This window comes from Oreochromis aureus, linkage group 1 (genome assembly GCF_013358895.1).
Source record: "Oreochromis aureus strain Israel breed Guangdong linkage group 1, ZZ_aureus, whole genome shotgun sequence".
Lineage (NCBI taxonomy): Eukaryota > Metazoa > Chordata > Actinopteri > Cichliformes > Cichlidae > Oreochromis > Oreochromis aureus.
Genome location: NC_052942.1, coordinates 28,101,758 through 28,126,061, shown reverse-complemented (window position 1 = coordinate 28,126,061; position 24,304 = coordinate 28,101,758). Strand labels below are relative to the sequence as shown.

The window sequence follows — 24,304 nt, the reverse complement described above, 5'->3', positions numbered from 1 at the left end:
AGGCTAATTCATTCAATAATTTTCATCAGGCACAGCAAAAGTATTGGATAGGTGCATCAGGTTTACTGTAAACGTATTTTAAGTAATGTGATCACCTTATAAGAAATGATTTTGATTGAACAGTCAACTTAATTCCATTGTTGTCTAGTATAAATTTGAAAAGCTGCAATTCAAACACCACAGTATGTATCTGCACTTGCACCTGTGTGTGTGCAGTGGACAGTTCTGTCTAAGCTCTTCAATGCCACGCACACACACATACACACACAGAGGGGCAGAGAGGGAGAAAGAGAAGAAGACTGCTAGATTTTGGCGCTGTCAACGCTGGGGTTGTCAAAAGACTAATTCCTCTTCTCTCTGAACTGTGTATGTGAGTGTGGGCAGGATTTTGGGAGCTGTCCTGATGTGGTTGCCCAACTCAAGTCCCTAGATAAAAGCCACTCTCTGAGGTTTCAAGTATTTATGTTAGTAAGTGGGGTGGGTGTGGGGATTGTGCCGTAGTGGTGGCTTAGTCCACTCCCTACTGTGTAACCCAGTGTCCCAACCCACTCTGTAGTTCTAGATAACACTTAAAGAGAGACACACCTACTGTACACACAGGCACACACATGGTTTATATGTGATAAGAGACTACTTCTGGGTGTCTTTTTGAAAAGGTGGAAGTGATGGCTGTCTATTTTCTGCTAAAGTTCTTAATTATAATTTAGATTGTTCATATTGGAAACTCAATAACGACTTTGAACAAAATTGCATTGTTTTAATTTGAACACAGATACGGATTATATTCTTATGTGAGCATGGGTTGTTGAGTTCCATGTTGCATCAGCAAACTGGCATTTTCCTGTGGTGTACTGGGGTAGCTTTGATATCTTAGTGTCTGATGGTATGCCCCAGTGGGAGGAGAAGAACAGTAGAGGGAGTAGAATGAATGACTTTACCGTGTCAGGCTGCTTTTTTTGAGGTTTGCTAACCACTTGCTCAGATGTATTTGTATTTAGCTGGATTTCCCTTTCAGTGCGCAAATCACAAAAAATGTAATTATTAACATTTGTTAAACACGATGCAACAAAGCACCTGACTAATGCCTTTTAGTGTTTCATTTGTTATCTGTGAAAAGGCAGAAAATTAGTTATACCTTTTAATATAGCACAGTGCAAGATGACAGATTTTTTTTGGCAAAAACTGAGGCTTCACCATGGTAAGCTTTGCTAAATGCTTTCAACTGTATTAAAGTCTACAAGTGAACTGGTGTTCCAAGTCGTATTCTGTTCACGTCAACTCTTACACCTCTCTCCTTCAGGTATTTTATGTTATTGTTCAGTTTAGTGGCTTCATGCCTGAGTCAGTTGTGATCCAGAGAAGAAAGGCTGACCTCACAGACACTGAGAATAACACCAACACAGAGCAGCCATGGCTGGACTGGCAGTATATGGCCAGAAACTGCAGTGTGTTTGAAATGGAGAACAACGGGCCTTTACTAAGACCAGACTCAGTCAACTGCTTGCAGCTGTCCAGGTAGGTTGGATGAAAAGTTCATATTGTTTACTATAAGGAGAGGTTTTTACAGGAAAGCTCAATATCTACTTTTAGATGTAGAATTTTTAGATGTTGATAACTGAAGTGGAATTAATTGTACTGCCCACTCCCCATAAAACCCTTTGAAAACCTTCTGAACCATCGTAATTGTGTCCCTTCACAGAGGTAAAGGGACACAGGACACCAGGAGGCAGAATAAAAGTCCAAAAATGTAAATCTGTAATTCAAAAGTAGGATCTGATCATATCCAAGAGATCAGTCAACATAGAAAATAATCCATAGGGGCAGGCAAAAAGCAGTCAATTAAACAGTCTAAAAGGTCATATACAAGGAGAACCCAACAAATGAGGTAAAAAAAACCATTAACAAAAAGTGCAAGACACTGTAGCAAATCAGAAGTGCAACATAGGAGAGATATATATACATGGCCGTGTGATTGGCTAATTGAAAACAGGTGTGAAGGACAACACAGGTGAGACTATTGAGGGCCTGGCACATAGTCATAAAGAAAGGAAAATTAACAAATACAGGAAGTAAAACTGACAACAGTTTAACTAATTTCAAAATGAAACAGGAAATGATGTAATAGAAACCCAAAATCATGAATAGGGTCAACAGCATTATAAGCGCTTACATAATTTTTCAAGGACTAACCACGTAGTAGTGTTGGTCCCTGAAGAATGAAAGAGCATAGACACATATTTACTGGGTTACATCACATTTAGTTCCATTTCTTTTATTAAGAGCTTGATAAATACAGCAGATATCTTGTTGAATAATACACATGTAGTAAATTTAAATTCATGCATTAAAAATAAACTCAGCCATTCCTATTTTGGGGCATTTTTCCTAGTGCACAGGAAATTGCTGGCTGGGCTAGATTACTATATTAAGAAATACAAACACATATAAAAATACATGTTTGTATACATGTCTCACACGCTCTCAGTTGGCAGTAGATGTACAACTAGACTTGGAACATAGTCTAACATACACAGTCGGACTAAATCTTGGCATAGCTTCTTGTATCTGGGGCTTAGTTGGCATTAGACAGAACAAGCATGAATAGATCACAGCTTCTGTGGCCATTACTTGTTTTTTTACTTGACTTGGCAAATTATATCACATACAACCTTTTCTGGCAGAGTTATTCATATTACAAAGTTTCGCATGAGATCGGTTTAAATATGTATATATCTATGTTGTTTAATCTAGTATGCTTTTATCATGCTAGATTGAATTAATCTTACAAAACATCTGAGTCCATTGGAGTGTTTGGCTGGAAACATTTAGACATGCCTTAGTCAGTTTAGATAATCCTTAAATCGTGTCATTACGGACAGGTAAACAGTTATTTTTCTTGATGAGACACCAAAAAAACAAAAGGCAAATGAGAGGTGGCGCAAAATGATTTTGGTAGAAACTTTGATGTAAAGTTTTATTAGACTTTTTATTAGGCATTAATGAATTGTGTTGTCATTTTGGCAATTCCTTTGTAAAGGCTAGATTTCTTTCATACTTGTATATTTACATATCAGTAATATGCAGTTGTCTGGGTTATTCATTATTTCATTAGTAACAATTAAACAATTGTGCAATTGAAATATTGCTACTAATCCACAAGGATCTCAAATACTGTAGATTGTTTATTACTAGAATTTTATGACAGTATTTTCTTGCAGCCTTCTTGTTTATTGCTATGAACAAACCTTGTCGTGTTGCTGGCAACACAACTTAAAACACTGACATTCAAAGATGAAGGAGCTGTTGCCCAATGCGTGTCCATATAGTGTTTACAGAAAGATTTGTAGACTTTAAAATGTAGAAGTAACTGTTCTCCAGAAAACAGCTTTAGGATTGTACTCTATTACTTGGACCTCAGACCAAATTTGGTGTTTCTGTTCTGTAGTTTCCTGGTAGATGTAATCAATCAATTAATCAATGATTTGTTAGTCCAGCTTTGTTTGTTAGAGATATAGATCTATACAGCTACTCACAAATATATATTAGGGTTATGTGATTGTGTTTTTATTAATTAATCTAATATTTTCTTGTTGTTTTTTTTCTAATTTTGTGTAATGTTTATGTGCATCAGTGACATGCCCTTCTCAGGAGGTAACATCACATTCAGCCTGCTGACCCCTCAGCCACCCCTGAGGCCAGGTTACAATGACTTCTACAACACACCTATCCTACAGGAGATGGTACAAGCTGCCCAGGTCAGAATACATATGAGTGGACAATACCACACCAGAGCAGTTGGAGTGAACCAGCGACATAGATCCATTGGCATCAGTGAAATCACCATCAGTGGCAGGTGAAAATTTATAAATACTTGTGCAGGCATCTACTGTGACTGCTTATGAACGTTGTTAATGGAGACCGAGTAATTATATGGATTCGTAAATCATTGGTAGAGCATAGAAACTAAAAGACTGGTAAATGTGACATTTGTATGATATTTCTGGTAAACTGGCATCACACTGAATTTAGAAGTCCTAGCATGTTTTTTGCAAATTCACAAATTAATATAGAGGACTACTATAAGTGGCATGCTTCTAATTGTGATCCTGTTACATCCCAAATTTTACGTACTTAAGTGGCATAATTGGTTGAAAGAACTATTTAACTATCTTCCCAGTGTTTCTTTGTAAAAGTGAGTGAGAGCTTATATTATGACAAACACAGACCGCTGAGTTTCAGCAGAGCTTTCTGAGAGTAATTGTGAACACATCTCTTCATTAGACTGACAGAGTGACTGTTTTTCATGACTGTGGTAATTATAGGATTATGCAGGAGGCAATCATCTCTAACTCTTTCTCCCCCTCCCCCTCCCTCTAAGCTCTTTTAATTAGTAGCTTGTTATAGTGAAGTAGGAGAAACAGAGATTTAGCTGAAATCTCATCTGTGCATTCTTTATCTCTTCCTGTCTCTCACATCTTTCATTCTTCTTCCATCTCTCCACTGTCATCATTCTTTATAGAGCAAGTAAATAAGTATGTTGAGAGGAATAATTTTAGCATGCGTGTTTTGTGAATGTTGTCTTTTTTAAGCCCTGTATGTTAGAAGCCTCTTAGATTACTGTATTGCATTACATTGTAGCACAGACATAACCATCCTATATTACAATACATCTAAATACAGAAACATTATCACCATGGTGACAGTTTAGAAACCCCAATATTTTTCTGTTCTCTGTTTGTAGAAATTAAAGAAATATCTCTTATCTTATATTTTTGCAACATACTGGCTATTATTATATACCTGCACTAGTTACTTTATAGTATGCTATGCCATTTGAAGGATATTGTTTCTTGTGTATTTATTTAATTTAAATATTTTGTATCATTAGAAGAGCAAAAAAATATTTGAACCAAAATTTTTCAGCAAGTGTTGCAGAACAGAACATAAAAAACATTTCAGTAAGATGTGCCTGTTGCCCACAATTTTACATGTGCATTGCAGACATACACATTTCATTAAAATCATTCATATCAAAGTCATTTGCACTGGAAATGAATTTAACCTGTCAGGTTCCAAGTGTAAAGTACATGTAGTATTCCTCCTTATATACAGTGACAACAGAGTAAGTAACCCATAGTGAATAAGTAGTTGTCCTTTGTCAAGCCTCCTGGATGCTCTACTAAGTCACTTCCATCTGCTAAAACCAAAGAGTATTTCCAGTAGTCAGAACACATCAGACATGGACTATGTCCTGTTTTGTGTTAAAATCGAGGAAATGCAACTTAGCGTAGTGCATGGACCTGATTCTGCTGTCTTTGGAGTTCATCTGTGAAAGCGGTTTAGGAGTCCCGCTTAAAGCTTCTTGAGTTTTAGCTTGCTCATCTTCCAGCATTAGTTGTAGTTTTTACCTCTCAGCTGTAAAAGGGTTATGGGCTGTTGTCATCCTCCCAGCCAGGTGGGCAATACAATAACTCAAGAACAAGGCAATGTCGGAGTTTGAAATTGATACCGTAGGTTCTTCTACTAAAAGTCTTGGACGAAGTTCAAATCTTGAGGTCACGGTCAGAGATCAAGTTTTCTAAAAATTTTATGGATGCAATAACTCAAGAAGGAAGTCATCAAGGATTTTCAAGTTGATATCACAGGTGCATCTACTACAAATCTCAGATGGGTTTGAATTCCAGTGACGCTGTCCTCTGACCTTGACCTCAAGTATTCTGAAAATCTTGTGAATGAATCGATGTAGGATTTTCAAATTGATACCATAGGTGCTTCGACCAAAAGTCTTGGATGATTTCAAATCCCAATGACCTTGACTTCAAGGTTACGATGAATTCTGAAAATCTTGTGAATGTGATTATGAATAAGTTGATGTAGGATTTTCAGTTTTATTAGGAGGCTGAGGGGTAGTACTGGTGGCCATCAGTTTCTTTTTTTTCTGCTGTTTTTGAAACAAGATAATTGGCTTTTAAAATGTGAAATGGTGGGCTTCAGGCTGAAGTTTGTTTATTTGTATGCCAACAGAGAAAACTGGATAGGTTACATCGCTGTTTGGTCAAAATGTGGAAAAAAAAAAAAGTTGCCACACAGAAACCTACGATTTTAGTGCAGCCCAACTGCAATCCTACTTTGGAAGTTCTCCTCAGTTCAAGCTTCATTTGCTCCAAAAAAAACTGTTTAAATATATCTATTAAGCTTGATTTTTTGGTAAGTTTTTTTAGTGTATATTTTAATTTATTTTATTTTTTATTTTATTTTAGGATAGATCTCCAAAGCAATGAAGCTAAAAAGTGTGTTCTACCACAAATCAAAAATAATGTATAAAAAGGCTTGGTCAGGGGAAATGATAGAGATACTTTTATATATATTTCCTATTTGATTAATAAAGTCACCTTTTAACAGAAAGTGGCATTAAGAGAGCAAGAGGTGAAAGGATACACAGAGAGAAGAATGAAAGAGAGAAAGCAGCTGAATATCTGAATGAATAATTAAATGACTGTCGTGTGCACACGTGTGCGCATGTGTCTGCTACCTGTTATGTTGCTTTAATGATTCTCAGGATGGCATTTATAAATGTTGAATGGAAACTTTCCAGTAGCACTAAGGAGCTCTTGACTGAAGCGTTCGGGGAGGGAGAGCTTTTCCCATGTTGTTTCTTTGCTTTTTCTTGTCACATTTAATAAGGGAATTAAAACATTTCACAGTTTCACATAACACAGTTTCAGTTTGTTTATTTTCAATGTTTCTCTGTCTTTGGGAAGGTGTGAGTGTCACGGCCATGCGGACCATTGTGATACCAGTGTGACACCATACAGATGCCTGTGTTTGCCAGAGAGCCACACAAAGGGGAACAATGTAAGTAACAAACATAAACTCTTATATCACAAATCACAACTACTCTTTTAGTAGTAGACCCGACGTACCTTGTGGGTAGTGCTTTATAAATGGTGTAAAGTGGTCCCTCATTTATCGCGGGAGTTACGTTCTAAAAATAACCCGTTATAGGTGAAGCCTGCGAAGTAGCCAACTTTGTTTTTTACAATTATTATAGATGTTTTATGGCTATAAAACCCCTCACTACACATTTTATACACTTTCTCAGACAGGCATGAACATTTTCACACTTTTTTCTCTTGTTTAAACACTCTCAAAGTTTAAACCTTTGTAGAAAAATAAGTCCAGTATTATAGAATGAAACCAAAGGCACCCTTTGACAGTGCAAAACGTTTCGTTGACAGTTTTATGTTTGTTGAGGCGAAAACTTACAAACATACAGTACAGCACTTCAGAGTCACACTGTTAGCGATCAAAGATTTATGTAAATTTGACAAGATGAACGCATTCTGCACTGACAGGAGACACGGCACAAGATTGTTTGACAATGGTCTACAGCCAATCAGGACGCAGAACACAATGCACTAAAAAAAAAAACATGCAAAATTGCACACAAAAAAAAAATCTGCGAAACAGCGAGACCGCGAAAGGTGAACCACGTTATAGCGAGGGACCACCGCTTTGTGAAGTCATCAGAATTTCATTTTGACACGTCCTACATATTTTGGCGCAACATTTGTGGATGGGTTTCATTTCACAATAATTAATATCTACATTTGATCCAGGCACACAGCATATATCATGTTTCAACTCAAAAGCACATATACACATACAAACACACACACACTCATCACAGAGGAATCCCCTGGGGGAAAACCTCCTCGTGGTCCTAATTAAGCACTTTCCTTCATAATGACAAAGAACTTCTTTAATAAATTATAGAAAGATGTGTGTAAGCACACACACTCTCACACACACACACACACACACACACACACACCTACGATAACACAAGTATTTATTTGAACACTTTTCTTTCTATCTTGATTATATATTTATTCTAATGGTTTTTAAGAGGTTTGTGAGGGACTGTCGAGCTTTTTCATGCTTCTCAGAAAATTGTTGAGTAAGCCATCTTGTTTTTTGGAAACATCCTGCAAAACCAGGCAGCAACGGTCAGCAGTCAGTGGTTAGCAACTGATATGATTTTCATGATAGAAAATTAGACCAAAAGTGGATAACAAGTAGAAAAGGAACAGATGGAACAGATGAGATCAAAACGTTAGTATGCATGCCTGAAATGAAATCCAGCTTGTTTATATGCGGACCACAATGCTAATAGTGATGACTGATAAAACTCATTCGATATTTAAGTTCATTTAGAAAAGTTTTCATTTCATTACCATATGTAATGGAGAATTGCCTTTATCAATAATTATGGCCATGATTAAACTGTGTATTCATTCATATCCACTAAAACAAACAGACCTAAAGTCTGCCTAAAGTTGTTTTCATAAAATTTTAAAGAAAATGGTTTTATGTGTACGTGAATTACTGGAATGCTACATCAACTAAGTCTTACAGCAGTTAGCTGGTTAATTGCTACGTAAGTTCTTAAGTAAAATATAGAATCTTTATTTTTGCAGTCTGTAGTGTTTCTGGTTAGAGTTGCCAATCATTTAAGGTGAAACCGAAAGTACGTTGTGAGTATTCACACACTGGTAACAGAATGAGTAGTTTGACCTAAACCATCACTGTTTGACCAGATGTTAGTTTGACTGGAAGCTAATACAACTTGTAAGGTAGTAGTAGGCATCACCCTAAGAAAAACCCCTTGTAGTCTGCAGTGAAATGTTCGATATGACGGCTTCACCTCACTGTAGCACAGGACAGCCTGCATTATTCACTACTTATGTATCATTCATACACCTGTGTCTGTGCATTAGTTTGTGCATGTGTGTGTCTGTGCATGTGTGTATGTGCAACAGAGTACATTGATGAAGACGCACAGCTGTCAGCTAGCAGCTGTTAAATTTCTTTCTTTTACTTTGCTCTCAAATAACAGACAGCCTCCTACACACATGCATGCATTTAATAATTTTAGTCTTACATGAACTTCACACTAAAATAAAAGTTATCACAGAAAGTGCTCTACACACACACACACACACACAGAACCTAAACTTCAGTCATAATCTTCAGACTATGACAAAAAATTACCCCTTTTTTTCCTTCTTTTCTCCATTTTATACACCACATTTGTCGTTCCACTCTTAGGTCCCTGTCCCACCTCCGCCCTCTTCTCTTTGTCGATCGCTCCCTCTCTCACACACTCTGTCTTTCTCTCTCGGGTCTCAGTTTAAATAATGTCTCAAATCGACTAGAACAATTACATTCCCTCAGCATGCATCTCTAATCAGTTCTCTTTCTTTTTCTGTTTGTATTTCGCTTCATTTCACTCAGCTGTTTTTTCTATTCCCTCTCACTCTTTATTGCCTCACTTTCTAAGTATTTAATTCATTCCTATTTGGCTCTGTTTTTCATTTTTCATTCTGTATTTCCTCCTTTTTTTCTTCCTGTCTCAGGTCGATCCATCCTCCCAAGCTGCTTCTTTCCTTTTCTCTCGTACATACATTACTTCTTTTGTGTTGGAGAGATGTAGTGGAATAAGCATGGATATATTTTATGTAAATTAATCTCTACAGAAGCTACACTTCTGTGAAATACATTAGTGTGTTATATGTGCACGTGTCTTTATAGAGTCATTTTTTGTGTGTGAGTCTGTGTGCACTTTCTTTTTTCCCGAACCTGTCCATGTCATCTCTCTGAGTGAATATTCAGGGCCTTTCTTCTGTCTCTGTAATATTGGAGCATAAAAGGCTGTGGGGAATATTAGCGTTTAATATTGCATGCGTTCTGTTGACTTGGATCGGGCTAGCACCATGACGGATGTTGTACTAATCTGCAGAATTTCCACAGTGACATTAAAGTGACAGAAATGCTCAGACATGTGTCAAGATGATCAACAGGGGCCTTAGAAAGCACACTTAAACTCTTTCTCCATCTCACACACACTTAAACACTTGTGTGCACTAACGGACACACACGCACTCTCCTTTTGATTCTTTCTTATGTGCACTCTGTGTCAGACTTGATCTCTCATTCTGTCACTCTGTCTCTGTTTGTCTACATAACTGATGGATTCCATCACATCTGAAAGTTATATCATATACTGCATTGTACATCAGATTACTTGGTTTTAACTTGCAAAATGCCTGTGTCAGTTAATGGTTCTTAAACTCAAAATTCAATTTTTGAACATTAAATTTGCCTGAACCGTCCTCTTTTATCGGCACCTGAAATCATTAAGGGAAGGTTAAATCAAACTTGATTCAGGACAAGTGAACCAACTTTATGACTGTGTGCATGTGTGTATGTCTTGGAAGAGTTAAAGAAAATGTTCTTTAACAATTAGTTTTTAACCCCCTCTACATATTTTTGAATACATTTAGGACCTGGTAAAAGGTGATCACAGTGCAGAGTAGTAGTTCATCAATCCTTGCATCCATCCATTTTATTTGGAGGCAGCAATCTGAGTTGAGACACCTAGACCTCCCTGTTCCCAGCCATCAAGACCTTCTGCATTACTGCAGGTTCTGCACCGCTCTGTCTCAGTATCTGCTCCCTTCTATCCTCACTTGTGAACAAAGTCCAGAGATACTTCCACTTGGGGCAGCTTCTCATTCCAAACCGAGATTGGACACTCTACTCTTTTGTGACTGAGAACCGTGGCCTCAGACTTGAAACTGCTAATTCTCATCCCAGCCATTTCACACTCAGCTGCAGATTGCCCCAATGAAAGGTGCAAGATGTCAATTGATGAATCTAAAAAAAAACAAAAAACACATCATCTGCAAAAAATCAAAAACAAGATCCTAAGGCAACCAAATTGGACACCTCTTCACTGCACCTAGAAACTCTGTCCATAAAAAGTAATAACTTATTAATTAAATTAGTGGATAGGAGCATCCCTGGCAGAGTCCAACACCCACTGGGAATGAGTCCAGCGATGCAAACCAGTTTCTTATGGAACATATACAGGAACTGAAATGGCCCCATTGCAATGGGCCCAGTACCCAATTCTTCCTGAGCACTCCTCACAGAAGACCCTAAGAGATGAGGTCAAAAACTTTTTCCAAGTCCACAAAACACAGGTACATGTGTTCTTCCCTTAAATATCCATTGGAGCAGTGTTTCATGCCCAAGATGCAAATTGATCCTACTGAATCTGAGCTTCAGTGAATTGGTTGACTCTTCTCAGGGGAGGTGGAGACGTGTGGTCTAAAAAACGGTGACTACCACCTCAGTTTGCAAATCCAAAGGCACTGTCCCAAACTTCCACAAAATGTTGCGGTGGCACATCAACCAGCACACCCAAAACATCCTTCAGTGTGCTGTTGAAATTCCATTTTTTTGGATGGATGTTGAAGATGTCTTGGATCAGGCCTTTTGCCAGATGCTCTATAATATATTTCACTATGCCAAGCCAATTGACATCTTGCACTGCCACTGGTCCAACTATGTATCACTATGTGGTGATCGGTTAACAGCTCAGCGCTCCTCTCTCCTCTCAAGCCATACAGCTGTAGATGTGATGAAATTATTATGAAATCAATCATCAACCTGCGACCTAGATTTGTCTGATGCCAGATATGCTCAAACATAGTAGAAAAACTGTGATTAGAATAGAAGTTGCCATCCTGGAAATTGTAGAAGTGTTTTGTATTTATATATAATATGTGCCCTCTGAATTGGACATTGAACATGTTTTTCTGTTTCTATCCATGTGTCTGAGAGATATTGATGGCTAGTGACATTAAGTGGCATTGTCCAGGATCTCTGTGGCTCAAGTGTGCCTCAGCAGCAGATTTTCACCTGCACAGGGGTTAACTGGTTTAACTTTAGATACACACAACGTGGATATGTACACACAAATTTGCTCACACATACACAAGCCAGTGCCACGACCTTTCCAGTGAGAGCGTGAAATTGGTCATGGCATTTAGGATAAGATGAGTTGTCCCAGCAGCTTTACACATACACACACACACACACACACACACACACACACACACACACACACACACACACACACACACACACACACACACACATACATACACACACAAACATACACAGTTGCCTATGACAGGCCATCTAAATGTCCACACATCCATTAGAGTAGTCTCCTCACTCAGCAGGTTTTGTCCAAACATTCAAGAGTGAAAATAAGATGTTATCCTCTCCTTGGCTTCACAGTCCAAAACACACACTTTCATTCATACTCACACACATGCACCCTTTAGCTTAACTCTGTTTTTTGTCTTTGCATTGAGCTGGAATGAATGTTCTGTCATGAAACTGTTGAAAAAGAAAAACAATGACAATAAAGAGTCATGTGATTAAAAAAATGTATTCACTGACAGAAATGCCAAACTCAACAATTAGATTAGTAAATAACTTGTTTCTGTTGTTTTGGGTTCACATTGCAGTGACTATATGCAAAAGATTAAAGCAAATAGAATTAAAGGAACTTAAACTCAGTCTTACTTATGTGCTGTTCTTTTTTTTTTTTGCTGTGAGTACTGTGTGCAGATGATGGAGCGCCATCAAAACCTTTTGTATGAGGAAGAGAATGAACGTTTGCGCTCTTCTTTTAACTGCCAAACACCAGTCCCTCGACTAATTAGCAGGCAGGGAGAGAGAGAAGGTAACGCAATGTTGAATGAAAAGAAAAGAGAAGAAAGAAAAAAAACTCCCCCTTTCATTTGGTATGGTAATATTTCCTGCTCACATACTCACTGTGGCTATGAGAACAAGCAGTTGGGGGACAGTAGAGACAGGGGGAAGGGAGTGAGGAATGGGAGAGGTGGGAAGCGGGGAGAGATGTACAGAGTGATTTGTTTTTCAGATAGAGGGGAAATGAAGGAAGGAAGTGTGGGAAGATAGAGGAGACACAGAGGTAGAGGAGGCAAAAAGAGGAATGAAAGAGTGATAGAAGAGTGGAAAACTCCCGCTCTTGGACTCATCCCCAGCGGATAAGACGAAGAGTGAGATGTAGTGAGGTTTTTCTATTTGGAGTGCAGAAAGAAAAGTACCTTTGATATGTGAATCGGTTTGGGGCATAGAGATGCTGATAGACAGACAGGAAAGCACAGACAGATGGGCAGAAAGAGAAAAAAAGCATGGACAAACGTACAGGAGGGAACTTATTGTAGGTAAGACATCAGATAGACCTCAGGCCAAACAGCATGGCAGACAGATGAGCAGGCAGAGTGACAGAACAAACAGGAACATGCAAACAGCTCAGTGCTCCTGTGGAATTACGTGTCCCAAGACATACCCCTGCCTGTGTGTAGTTGTGTGTCTGTGTGTGTCCTCGTAGACTTCTTTCTTTTTGTCTCTTGTTGTTTCTCTGTGTTGATGATTGAATATATACATCACATTTGAAGAGAATTTTCTTGCTGTTTCACTAACTTGTGCTAATAATCAGCCAATCAAGCAGTCAGCAGTCCTCTTGATGCTGACTGCAAACATTTATTTGTTTTAATTGTTAGATGTAATCTAAAATTTGAATGAATAAATGCAAAAACACCAAACTGCAATGGTGCCACTTGTAGAACTATGAAGCACTTTTTTGATAAGTGGATCCTTGTGCGGACCTTGTGCATGTCGTAATTATGCTGTCATTAATTTTATTCATGTATCCATTGCTTCTTGTTGTTTGTCTCCTTTTATGCCCCACATTGTCCCCTGCTTATGGATTATTTCTGGGCTTTGCTTCCTCTTCTGTTCCCATCAGTTTTTCAGTTCCTTTTTACTTTTACTCCGTTCACTCGCATGCAGCACGAAATAGGAACCTCTTTCCCCATTTTGATCTACTCTCTCCCCCTCCCTCTCCCTTCCCCTGGCTTCCCTCCTCCTCTGTGTGTCATACATAATAGGCCCAGTGCAGGTCTGCATGTGTCACACATGGGAGGAACTCCTGTGTTTTTTAATACATTTTTAATCCCACCATTTGAAGCCCCCCTTGTCCACTATAATTTGTACTGACTGCTGAACAAAATCAAAGGGCTTGTACTTGCTGCTTCTCGCCTCTGCTGCACTCTGCTACAAAAAAAATGCATTTTTTATCACACACACACACAACCACACACACCTTGGTATGTTTATTTTGACATGAAAGTGGGACTCTGAGAGCGCTGGCAGTTACAAGTCATTCCTCATTAGTAGCAGTGATTTCCCTATGCTCTCTGCATGTGTGTGTGTGTGTCTGTGTCTATGTGTGGTTGAATGTAGTGTTTTTATTTCTAATATAGCAGAGAATACATCAGTATTATGTGCCATTATGTGTATTATTCTTCTCTCGTTAGATTAAAAATTTCAGTGGGCCTTCAATTTTACAATTTTTACTTTTTCTCCACTTGCTCATTTATTTTCTCCAGTTTTTACCATCCTGATATCACTCTTTGTTTTATAAAAGCAAACATTTCACTTTTTATGGGATGATTTTTCTGTACAGTTTTGTTTTGTTTTAGTTTTTTTTAGTCTTTTTGAGTGAATATGTATTTTCACGCTATGACAGCTGTGTAGGGTTCAAGTTTCTGTTAATAAATTATTTTTTTAACATGGGTGTGATATTAAATGTATTATATTACTTATATGTACAGTTTAAAGTATGTCACCATACACAAATCAAAAATGTACATCCATATATATTTACGCGGTGTAATTGTGCTTCACAGTGCGAAAGCTGTGCACCACTCTACAATGACAAGCCATTCAGGTCAGGTGATCAGCTCCAGCCTATGAACTGCCGACCTTGTCAGTGTCACGGCCACGCCCTCTCCTGTCATTATGATGTCTTAGCTGATGACCATCCAGATGAGCATTATCGAGGAGGAGGAGGTGTCTGCGACAACTGCATGCACAACACCACAGGTACAGATTTAGCAAAGGCAAACTATGTGCTGTATGGCTAATGCAGAAGCCTAGGTTTGAATCCACCCCAAGGCTGTTTAGTGTCTTCCACAGGTCTTTCTCCCAGCTTTCCTGTCTTCTCTTCAATATAAACGAATCAATAAAACATTTACAAATGCAAATATTGAAAACCCAGTTAATTTTTCCAAAGGACGAGATAAGACACTATGAGTGTTGTAAAGGGCCACACTATTAAGAACTCAGTTCTCCTCAATATTAACGTTATCTCTTTATAAGATTATTGGTGTGGTCCTCCACGATAGTCCCAGTTTCTAACATGGCCCCTTGGGAAAATGACTTTCCCACACCTGTAGAAGATTTAAAAAATGATTGATTGTAAAAACACCCTTCAAGTGCATTATGTTGATGTTGCTCAATTACATAGCCTAATCTGAGCAGAGCTAAGGCGAGTGTAAATGAGAAACCCACAATTTGTTGTAACAGTAAAACAATTTAACTCTCGTATCTTTTGTTACATTAGAGTTGTATAATCAGATGACTCCAGTGATAACCTAAAGCAGACTTTATTCTCTTTAAAAATAAATAAATAAAAAGAAATGAATGTTGTATTCAGTACCTAAAACTATTGGTTGATACTGAGAAGTCATCTGGAATTTGTTTACTGAGGTCATTTTACTGTGTTTTCTTCGTGTGGATGCATTTTACTAATTTTCATGGGGTGTCTTAAATTTCACTTTGTTTTTGTCCTTATAGATACTGATAAATGTAAAGACACTGGTAAATTTAATCATTCTTATCCCTTTTGGTTAGGTCTTATAGCCTCAAATCCCTCTTATGTGTAAATTCAATCATGCAATACTTTTTATATTTTTTCATCAGGCTGAAAAGCACCTTTCCATTTAAACAATTATGGTTAAAACTGGACATTTTCAGCACAGGTATCTCTTTTGTGCTCTGTGTGATTTATCTATTGACTTTTTTTTCACCCTTTATCACCTTGTTTCTCCATGTTTCCTATCAGGTAAGAACTGTGAGCAGTGTATAAGTGGGTTTTTCAGGCTCGAGGACCGTGATCCCACTTCAGTTGATGTGTGCCAGCCTTGTGACTGTTACACTCCTGGAACGGTCAACGGCAGAATGGACTGTGTGCAGGTAGACACCATTACATTCAATATAGAACAATCTTAATAATCAATACAGGATGTGCATATTAAGACTATTGTAATTATAAATTACACTCTTTGAAGTAATAATTTTACAAAAAACATTGCAAAACCTATTACGATTGCTGAGAAGGAAATAGCACGCTGATTTGGTGATACCTTTTAAGCATCAGCAAATACAAATTCACTTCAACCTTGATCTGTCCGTGCAAAGTGAAGTGATTTGGTTCCTTGACTCTGTTTTGAAATGCGTAACTTTCACATTTATAATCTTAGAATACTTACATTTTATTATTTAATATTCATATTTATATTAGAAACATTAGAAAAGAAGAAGAAAGTAAAATACCGCTTTACCACTTTAATCTGTGATTAAAATTTTTCCCTCTTTCTCCGTTTGTACTTTCAGATAGGAGGTCAGTGTCACTGTAAAGCTGCAGTAACAGGCCGTCAGTGTGCAGACTGTTTGCCTGGTTGGTTTGGTCTCACAGCCTCAAATCCAAATGGTTGCAGTTCCTGTAACTGCAATGACATGGGCGTCATGAGAACCTCTACAGGGGCAGTTTCCAGCTGCAACCGTTACACAGGACAGTGCCTTTGTAAACCCCATGTCACAGGTAAAAAGAAAGCTCAGTTTTTACAGGTGTAAATAGTGAATGTCTTGTTTTTGAAAGAAAATCAAAATCTCACGTTTAAAGTTGTTTGTGTGTGCATCTGTCAGAGGAGACTGTTGAAGCTGCTTCTGTCAACAGTACTCTTTATGTGTAGGTGTAAAACATAAGTTTTTTAGGCATCTTCCTAGATCCTTTTCATGAAAGTCAAGCATTGAAGTTGAATGCTGAGTTAAAATAGTACGCTGATTAAAGGGTAAGATCAGCTATCGTTTGACCTTGGTATGTTACCACAACAGCAAATCATATCAGCTAAAAAAAAAATCTGTGATTTACATTTTTTTTCACAAAATGTCCTTAATAACTTTGTTAATAACTTTTTAACAGTTTCTTTATTCCGATGGTTATTTAATAATCCAGTAGCAGCATCTTAATTAATACATAGGAGTGCATATTGAGGTGTACGCAAAACCAAAAGAAGTGGGTATCCTGGGTCCAGATGACAAAACATGCACACTGATGAACACACACACACACACGCACACTCATATCCCAAACTGTTGTGGCAGCCAAAATAAACAGGCTTTTCTGCTGGCGGTGCTTCCAGCCGTCGTGCTTCTCTTTGTGATAAATGGTTTCACTCTCTCCCCTGTGTGTCTTTGAAGACCAGGCTCATATGAAATGCAAAACCGGCCAACGCTCCTCAACTCAACGCATCATGGTTATTGCTAAGCTTTGCTATCAAGGGTCCACATTGCGTGTGTGAGTGCGGGCATGTGTATAAGTGTGTGTTTGTTTGTGTTTATGTGTATGTTTTAAAAAAAAAATGTATGAATGTGTTCATGCACTTTTGTCTTTGCTTAGCTATGTATTGTAAATTATAAGAGTTTCTTTGTGTGTGTGTGTGTGTGTGTGTGTACACGCAACCCATCAAGGACTAAGCTGGTATTTAAATCTCTAATTCAATGCCAAGTTGATTAAAACAAACTGCTGCAGCCCCTTGTATTTTTCACACTCCTTCTTACAAGACCCATTTAGGTTTTTTTTCTGTCCTTGTTTGTTTGGTTGCTCCCACAGGTATTTTTCAGAAATGAGATTTGATTATGGCAATTTATTATCGCCAAGCTGATACTTTGAGTAGAGCAATGGCAGGCAAGCTTCAGAAGGACGGAATTGAAATGTGTGCACGGAGACTCAGATACACACATGCAGAAACACATGCACACTCATAACAAGGTGCCAGAGTGCAGTGTGTACATAATAGTGTTTGAAATGGTGATGCATGAGCCTGTTAACCAGCTGGCTACTGATAAAAGGGCTGGCCATGTCTCGAACAACACACACACACACACATGCACACGTGGACACCTCAGAACAAAATTACATCCTTTCTGTTCTGATCTAATATCTTCTAACACAGGCTGTTCTCTAATGTTCTCACTTTTCGGTCCCTTTTATTGATCTCTTTTTTCCCCCCTTTTTTCTGTTTGTTTATCGAAAGTCTAATTGCGAAAATATGATTCGTAAATGGTGAGTTGGTCAGGTCACTGCCCTAAAAGAGAACACTTTGTAAGTGATGTTTTTGTTATAAGTGTATGATTCATTATAAATTATATCTTTTTATTGGGGAAAATCTACCTTGAGTACAATATATCAAATCATTGTTAGGTTTGTAACCATCAGTCTGCCAGCCTGCATATTTACCGCTAATACACTCAGTTGGACATTTGCACTCTACACACACTGACACATATCTTCATTTCACTACTGTAAAATATGATATATGGAGAGATATAAATTCATATCTATAAAATCATTAAAATGGGCAGACCAGGGGAAATGCCAAGTGTCGGCCACACACAGAATAGGTCCCACACACGCACACACATTAACACAGATGTACAGGTATGTTATTATTAATGTGTGTGTGTGCACACACACTTTCATACCCACCCACATATGAACACACGCTCCCTTATAAACGGCTATGGTGACTGCTTTGCCCCCGGGCATCCATTTAGGGACAGATTGCCTGTCATGGAATACGTATGGCGTATTCAAATAAGCCCTGCATGCACACACTGCATAGTTTAACTAGTCGTATAGCCTAAGATTGTTTTTACTATAAAAACTTGCAAATAATAAACTTAACAAAAAGAATGAAAGGAGTAATATTTAATAATGGCATAATGAAATGCTGACCTAATCAATTTGAAAGTTAATTAAGACTAATAACTAAACTGAAATGTTAATTTAGTGTTTTACTCTATTGCTCTTTTTGGCCTTTAAAGATAACTCAACTTTTCCTGTTTTACAAAAGATCATATTTTTAAAATTATTATTTATATTTATATTAATTTGATCATTTTTCCATCCTTCCATTTCCTATTTTTCCCCCTTCATTCTTTTCTTGTAGTTGCTTAATTTATTTATTTTCTGTTCAGTAAAATTAAGTGTTTGGCCTTAGGTAAGTGATCCATCATATGTAGAGGGCCTGGCCCTAATGATGGCAGTTTTATACACTCACCCACCATTTCTCTTGCTCTCTCTCGCTTAGACAGACACATACACTTACTCGCTCATACAAAGGTCTGCAAACAGAGGAGTGCTAACTGCTAGTTGGTGAACAAGCGATCATCAATTTTATTTATTTTTTTCTTGTTTCCCATTTTTCTTTCTTTATCTCCCTTTCTCACTCCTGTTTTCATCGCAGGCCTTTCATGTGACCACTGTGAGTTTGGTTATTGGAACCTTTCCCACCCAGACGGCTGCGTGCCATGTGACTGTGACCCTCTGGGTTCCCTCAGTCCATTCTGTGAACCTGAGGGGGGCCAGTGTGAGTGCAAACCTGGAGTCGGTGGCCTGCGATGTCACTCATGCGGTAGAGGCCTGTTTGGTTTAAGGCTGGAAGGATCCTGTGCCCCCTGCGACTGCTCACAGGAGGGGACAGTACCCGGGACAGACTGTGATCCTTACACAGGGCAGTGTGTGTGTAAGGCATGTATGACATTTTTACAATGTTTTAGACACTGGCTTCCATAAAAATGATGTTATGTAGTTATAAAGCAAAAATTGGAGTTAAACGTCAGGAAATTATGACTTCTGTATTTTCTGTAGTAAAATGTTTGGCTTTGATCTTCTGATTATTAATATAATACTGATATAGATTAAATGGTAGAAGCACAAAAAGGAAAATAATGCATTATTGCTATGGTGTGTGTGTGTGTGTGTGTGAGTGTGAGTGTGTGTGTGTGTGTGTGAGTGAGTGTCGAGTCAGACGGACCGGTTTAACCCTTGGCTCCTGACAAATTTTTTGTCCAATCCTGATACTTTGAGTTACAAATTTAGTATGAAATCTTTCTTTCCACATTTGTTCCATCTTTCTTTTTTCAGGAACATGTAGAAGGCCGTCGCTGTGATTCTTGCCGTCATGGTTTTCACACCCTGGAGCAGCGAAACTCTCTGGGCTGTCTGCCGTGTGTGTGTGACATCAGTGGAACGGTTTCAGGGGGTGTGTGTGATATGCAGACCGGACAGTGCCCATGCAAGGAGGGAGTAGAGGGAGTGCAGTGCACCAACTGTGCTCACAACTACTATAACCAGACTTTAGACGCTGAGAGTAAGAGAACCCCGAACTGCAACTTAAATCCATGATTAGTTACAGATTTGTTTTTCACCCAATAATAAAACACTCAAATGAAACAAAATTGTTAACAAATTATTTACAAAGTGCAAATTTATTCAGCCCTACTGATGTTGTTTTGTGTCCTATTAGAGGGTTTGTCCCACGGCTGTGTACCCTGTATGTGTCACCCTAAAGGAACAGTCAGCGGGTCAGTCTGCGACAGTGCCACAGGTCAATGTGTTTGTATCCCAACACGCTATGGAAAGGACTGCAGTAGCTGCCGACCTGGTGAGTTCGAAAGAAGGGATGAAAAAAATGATAAAAAATGATAAGCAACTTTCACAAATAACTATAGCATCAAAGTTCACCAGTAAAATGACTCTGAATTTTGAAAAAAGGGGGGCGGGTTTTTCAGGCCTAGAGCTTTTGCGTTCTTCAGCCACTCAGGAACTGCCCTATTTCTACCAGGAATCAACCATAAGCATTACAGCGAATAAAAGGAAGGAAAAAGCATCCTTCAGTTCTGCACCTGTTTGGGTTAGTGTTGCAGGACAAGAGGTTGCAGATTACGTATAGTGTCAGTGAAGAAGAACCTTTATATCATTATTAAGTTCACAATGACAAGTTGGTAATTGATGTGTTGATTGAAATGTGTAAAAATAATGAATAAATAAATAATGAAGTAGACATAAAGATAAAAGCTGTCACATTCTTTGTGGTTATAAGGAAACAGATGTATAATTGTGCTATGATGTCTGATCATGCTGATATTTCAATGCATTTCCACTTCCTTTCCTGCAAGCTGCCTGTTTTAATTTCCTTAACTGCCAACTGATGACAGCCATTCAGTATTTCTTGCCCAAGTGGCTAAATAGAATATCTAATTTGTTTATCATCTGGCCGGCCTTGAGAAAAATAAACTGAATTGATTTGTGATTTGGAACCTTAGTGCTTAATGCAACCTCAGACACAGTTATTGGTTTTGTGTTAAATATTATTACAAATAAATGACAAACGGTGGCTCAGTTTAGTTATTAGCAGTGGCATCAAGTGGTTATTTCAAAATGATAGCAGTTGTGCTCAAAATCAATGACATTTTGATGTCATTAGTGTAGTTCTGAAAAAAATGAATCACAGTCGACATTGTTTGGCATATGCAACAGACAATTGTGCTCTTACAGGGTTTCTACCATTGGCTGTTTCTGTTTCTCACCGGAGCATTTCTCTATCAAAAAACTTTTGGGAAACAAATAAAAGGCGATATAGGTTTGGATTGATTATTTTCGATGCATTGTGACATGAATGCTTGACGTTAAATCTACCAATAGCAGATCCTGGTCTTTGAATGACAAATGTTGATGATGTTTTACAAAACATCAAGCATTATCATGTGGATTTTCAAAAAGTAAAAAGAAAATTAAGCAAACAATAAAGAAGCTAGATATTTTTTAAATTTCTTTTTACATTACATTTGTGGCTACAGAGAAGCAATAGCTGAATAGCTGATCAATAGCTGACTGCATGGACGGTTATACCGCCTAGGGACCTACTGGGGTTCCAGCACAGGAACTGTTAAACCAATCATCATGAGGAATATGAAATGTTTGAAAAATAACACGAACAGGGTTGGTGAGCTGATTTAGAACCAGAGGAAAACCCACTGAGTGTATTTTGATGTGCCTCCGGAGTGTTGCAGCAAGATGTTGCCATCCTCACATTCCCAGTGTGACCATAGCTGGCTTCAGGACTTTCCAGAAAGTTGATCTGACCAGTAAGAAGAAATATGGGGAGATTGCACTCACTGTGATTGAAAATTTGTGTGATACCAGACACGTTACAGTGAAGGAATGTTGAACTGCTAACTGCTAGAATTTGTACATGGTACTTGGTGTCGGAATTTGTCATTGCTGTTGCTTTTTAGTCAAAACATTGTTTGGATTCCTCCGTCAGCAGATGCAGAGGTCATCTAAATTACTGTGGCTATGGAAAATGGAGGAGGATAATTAATGCATCCTGACCACGCTCTGCACCACTTTCTGGACATGCAGCAGAACACTTTCTCTAACCTCGCGTTCAACTACACCGCCACAAGGACAAATACAGAAAATCTTTGCCATCTCATACCACAATACCTGCATTCATTTTAGATTTAACCTCTACATTGTATCATATTTCAATTCAATTCAATTCAATTTTATTTATACAGCACAAAAATCACAACAACAGTCACCTAAAGGCGCTTTATATTGTAAGGTAGACCTACAATAATACATACAGAGAAGAACCCAGCAATCATATGATGCCCTATGAGCAAGCACTTTGGCAACAGTGGGAAGGAAAAACTCCCTTTTAACAGGAAGAAACCTCCGGCAGAACCAGGCTCAGGGAGGGGCGGGGCCATCTGCCACGACAGGTTGGGGAGAGAGAAGGAACACAGGATAAAAGACATGTTGTAGAGCCAGAGATTAATAACAAGTATGATTCAATGCAGAGAAGTCTATTAACACATAGTAAGTGAGAAAGGTGACTGAAGAAGAAATACTCAATGAATCATGGGAATCCCCCAGCAGCCTACACTCCCATAACTAAGGGAGGATTCAGGGTCACCTGATCCAGCCCTAACTATATGCTTTAGCAAAAATGAAAGTTTTAAGCCTAACCTTCAAAGTAGAGAGAGTGTCTTTCTCCCGAATCCAAACTGGAAGCTGGTTCCATTGAAGAGGGGCCTGAAAACTTAAGGCTCTGCCTTTTAAATACTCTAGGAACAACAAGTAAGCCTGCACAGATATCACAGAAAAGCGTGTAATAGACACACTGGTCCACTGCATGTATGTCAAGCTTTCTTCCACTTTGTTGTGTTTAAATATGTTTCCTTTTTTAGTATAATTTTTTACCTTTGCCTATTTTGGTCTTTTAGTTATTGTATCAATGAGTCATATCTTGACTGCTGTAAGTCTCAACAAATTTTTAGGACAAATTAAGTTTCTTATTCTATATTTTGTTTATTATTCTTATTAAGGAAATGACCCTTGAGCTGTCAGACTCATATCAAAAGACTGCAGTGTATAATTAATTGCATGCTCATTACTTTATGTTATACTTATCTTTTCGCAGGCTACTACTTTTCTCCGGATCAGGATATATGTTTGGAATGTGACTGCCACCCCATTGGAGCGTTGCATCGCAGTTGTGAAAGCCAGACTGGACAGTGTGTGTGTGCCCATCCCTCAGTGGGAGGCCGACGTTGTGACCAGTGTCATGAGATGTTTTTTGGATTCAACCCTGGTCTGGGCACGTAAGTATAAGTGTTTATCTATTAATTGCACCACTTGTATAAACACACACATCTCATGCACAAATTGACACACAACAGCAGATGCAGTGTCTGTGAAGACAGTTTACAGATTGGTAGGCAGACATATGACTTACATGAGTTAAGAGCTGCTTTGACCTTTACCGCTCATGTCTCTACCTGCGGGCTGTCTTGCACACACACACACACACACACACACACACACACACACACACCTTAAACACTTATACACAAATGTTACTTTACACTTAACCTCCATGTGATGGTGGTACGCACATGCACATCCGTTCCTCTCGACAGGGTGTCACAGCAGATAGATGGTGCGCAAACTGTTTGACTAGTGATCCAGTATGTATGTGTTTGTGTGTGTGTTAGCTGACCTTGCCTGATTGCTGTATTCTCCAGTGTTAAAACATTAAAGGATGAGATCAGGCTGTGGCTGAGATCTCCTCACAGTAGAGAGGGATCGGACGATGGAGGGAGGAAAAGCAACAGTAATAGAGTTTACTTTGCAAGGACACTTGAAAAGAAAATCACATGGAAGAAAAGACTTGACTAATAAAACATAAGAGAGAAAAGCAGGGTTGGTGATGTGAGTTGAGTGGGCAATATCAGCGATGCAAAAAGAAAATTAGAGATGCTCAGACAGATTTTGCAAATGGCATTAATGAACAAAATCCAGAATTATCATTTAAACAGGTGTTGTTTGGTTGCTGGTTGTTTTGTTTTTTTTGTATCACACTTGTAGAGGAAAAAA

The 24,304-nt window shown here is 38.4% G+C and overlaps 1 protein-coding gene across 1 annotated transcript in view; it reads left to right on the top strand.

The window, feature by feature from the left end:
* The window catches only part of ush2a (Usher syndrome 2A (autosomal recessive, mild)), a 217,029-nt gene that overhangs the window by 34,312 nt on the left and 158,413 nt on the right, over positions 1-24,304 (top strand). The window contains exons 10-19 of the mRNA XM_039614175.1: positions 1,301-1,515; positions 3,632-3,853; positions 6,762-6,855; positions 14,640-14,835; positions 15,857-15,987; positions 16,408-16,615; positions 19,323-19,606; positions 20,003-20,228; positions 20,385-20,522; positions 23,349-23,529. Of these exons, the coding sequence (XP_039470109.1) occupies positions 1,301-1,515; positions 3,632-3,853; positions 6,762-6,855; positions 14,640-14,835; positions 15,857-15,987; positions 16,408-16,615; positions 19,323-19,606; positions 20,003-20,228; positions 20,385-20,522; positions 23,349-23,529 (1,895 nt within the window). The remainder of the gene's footprint in view (positions 1-1,300; positions 1,516-3,631; positions 3,854-6,761; positions 6,856-14,639; positions 14,836-15,856; positions 15,988-16,407; positions 16,616-19,322; positions 19,607-20,002; positions 20,229-20,384; positions 20,523-23,348; positions 23,530-24,304) is intronic.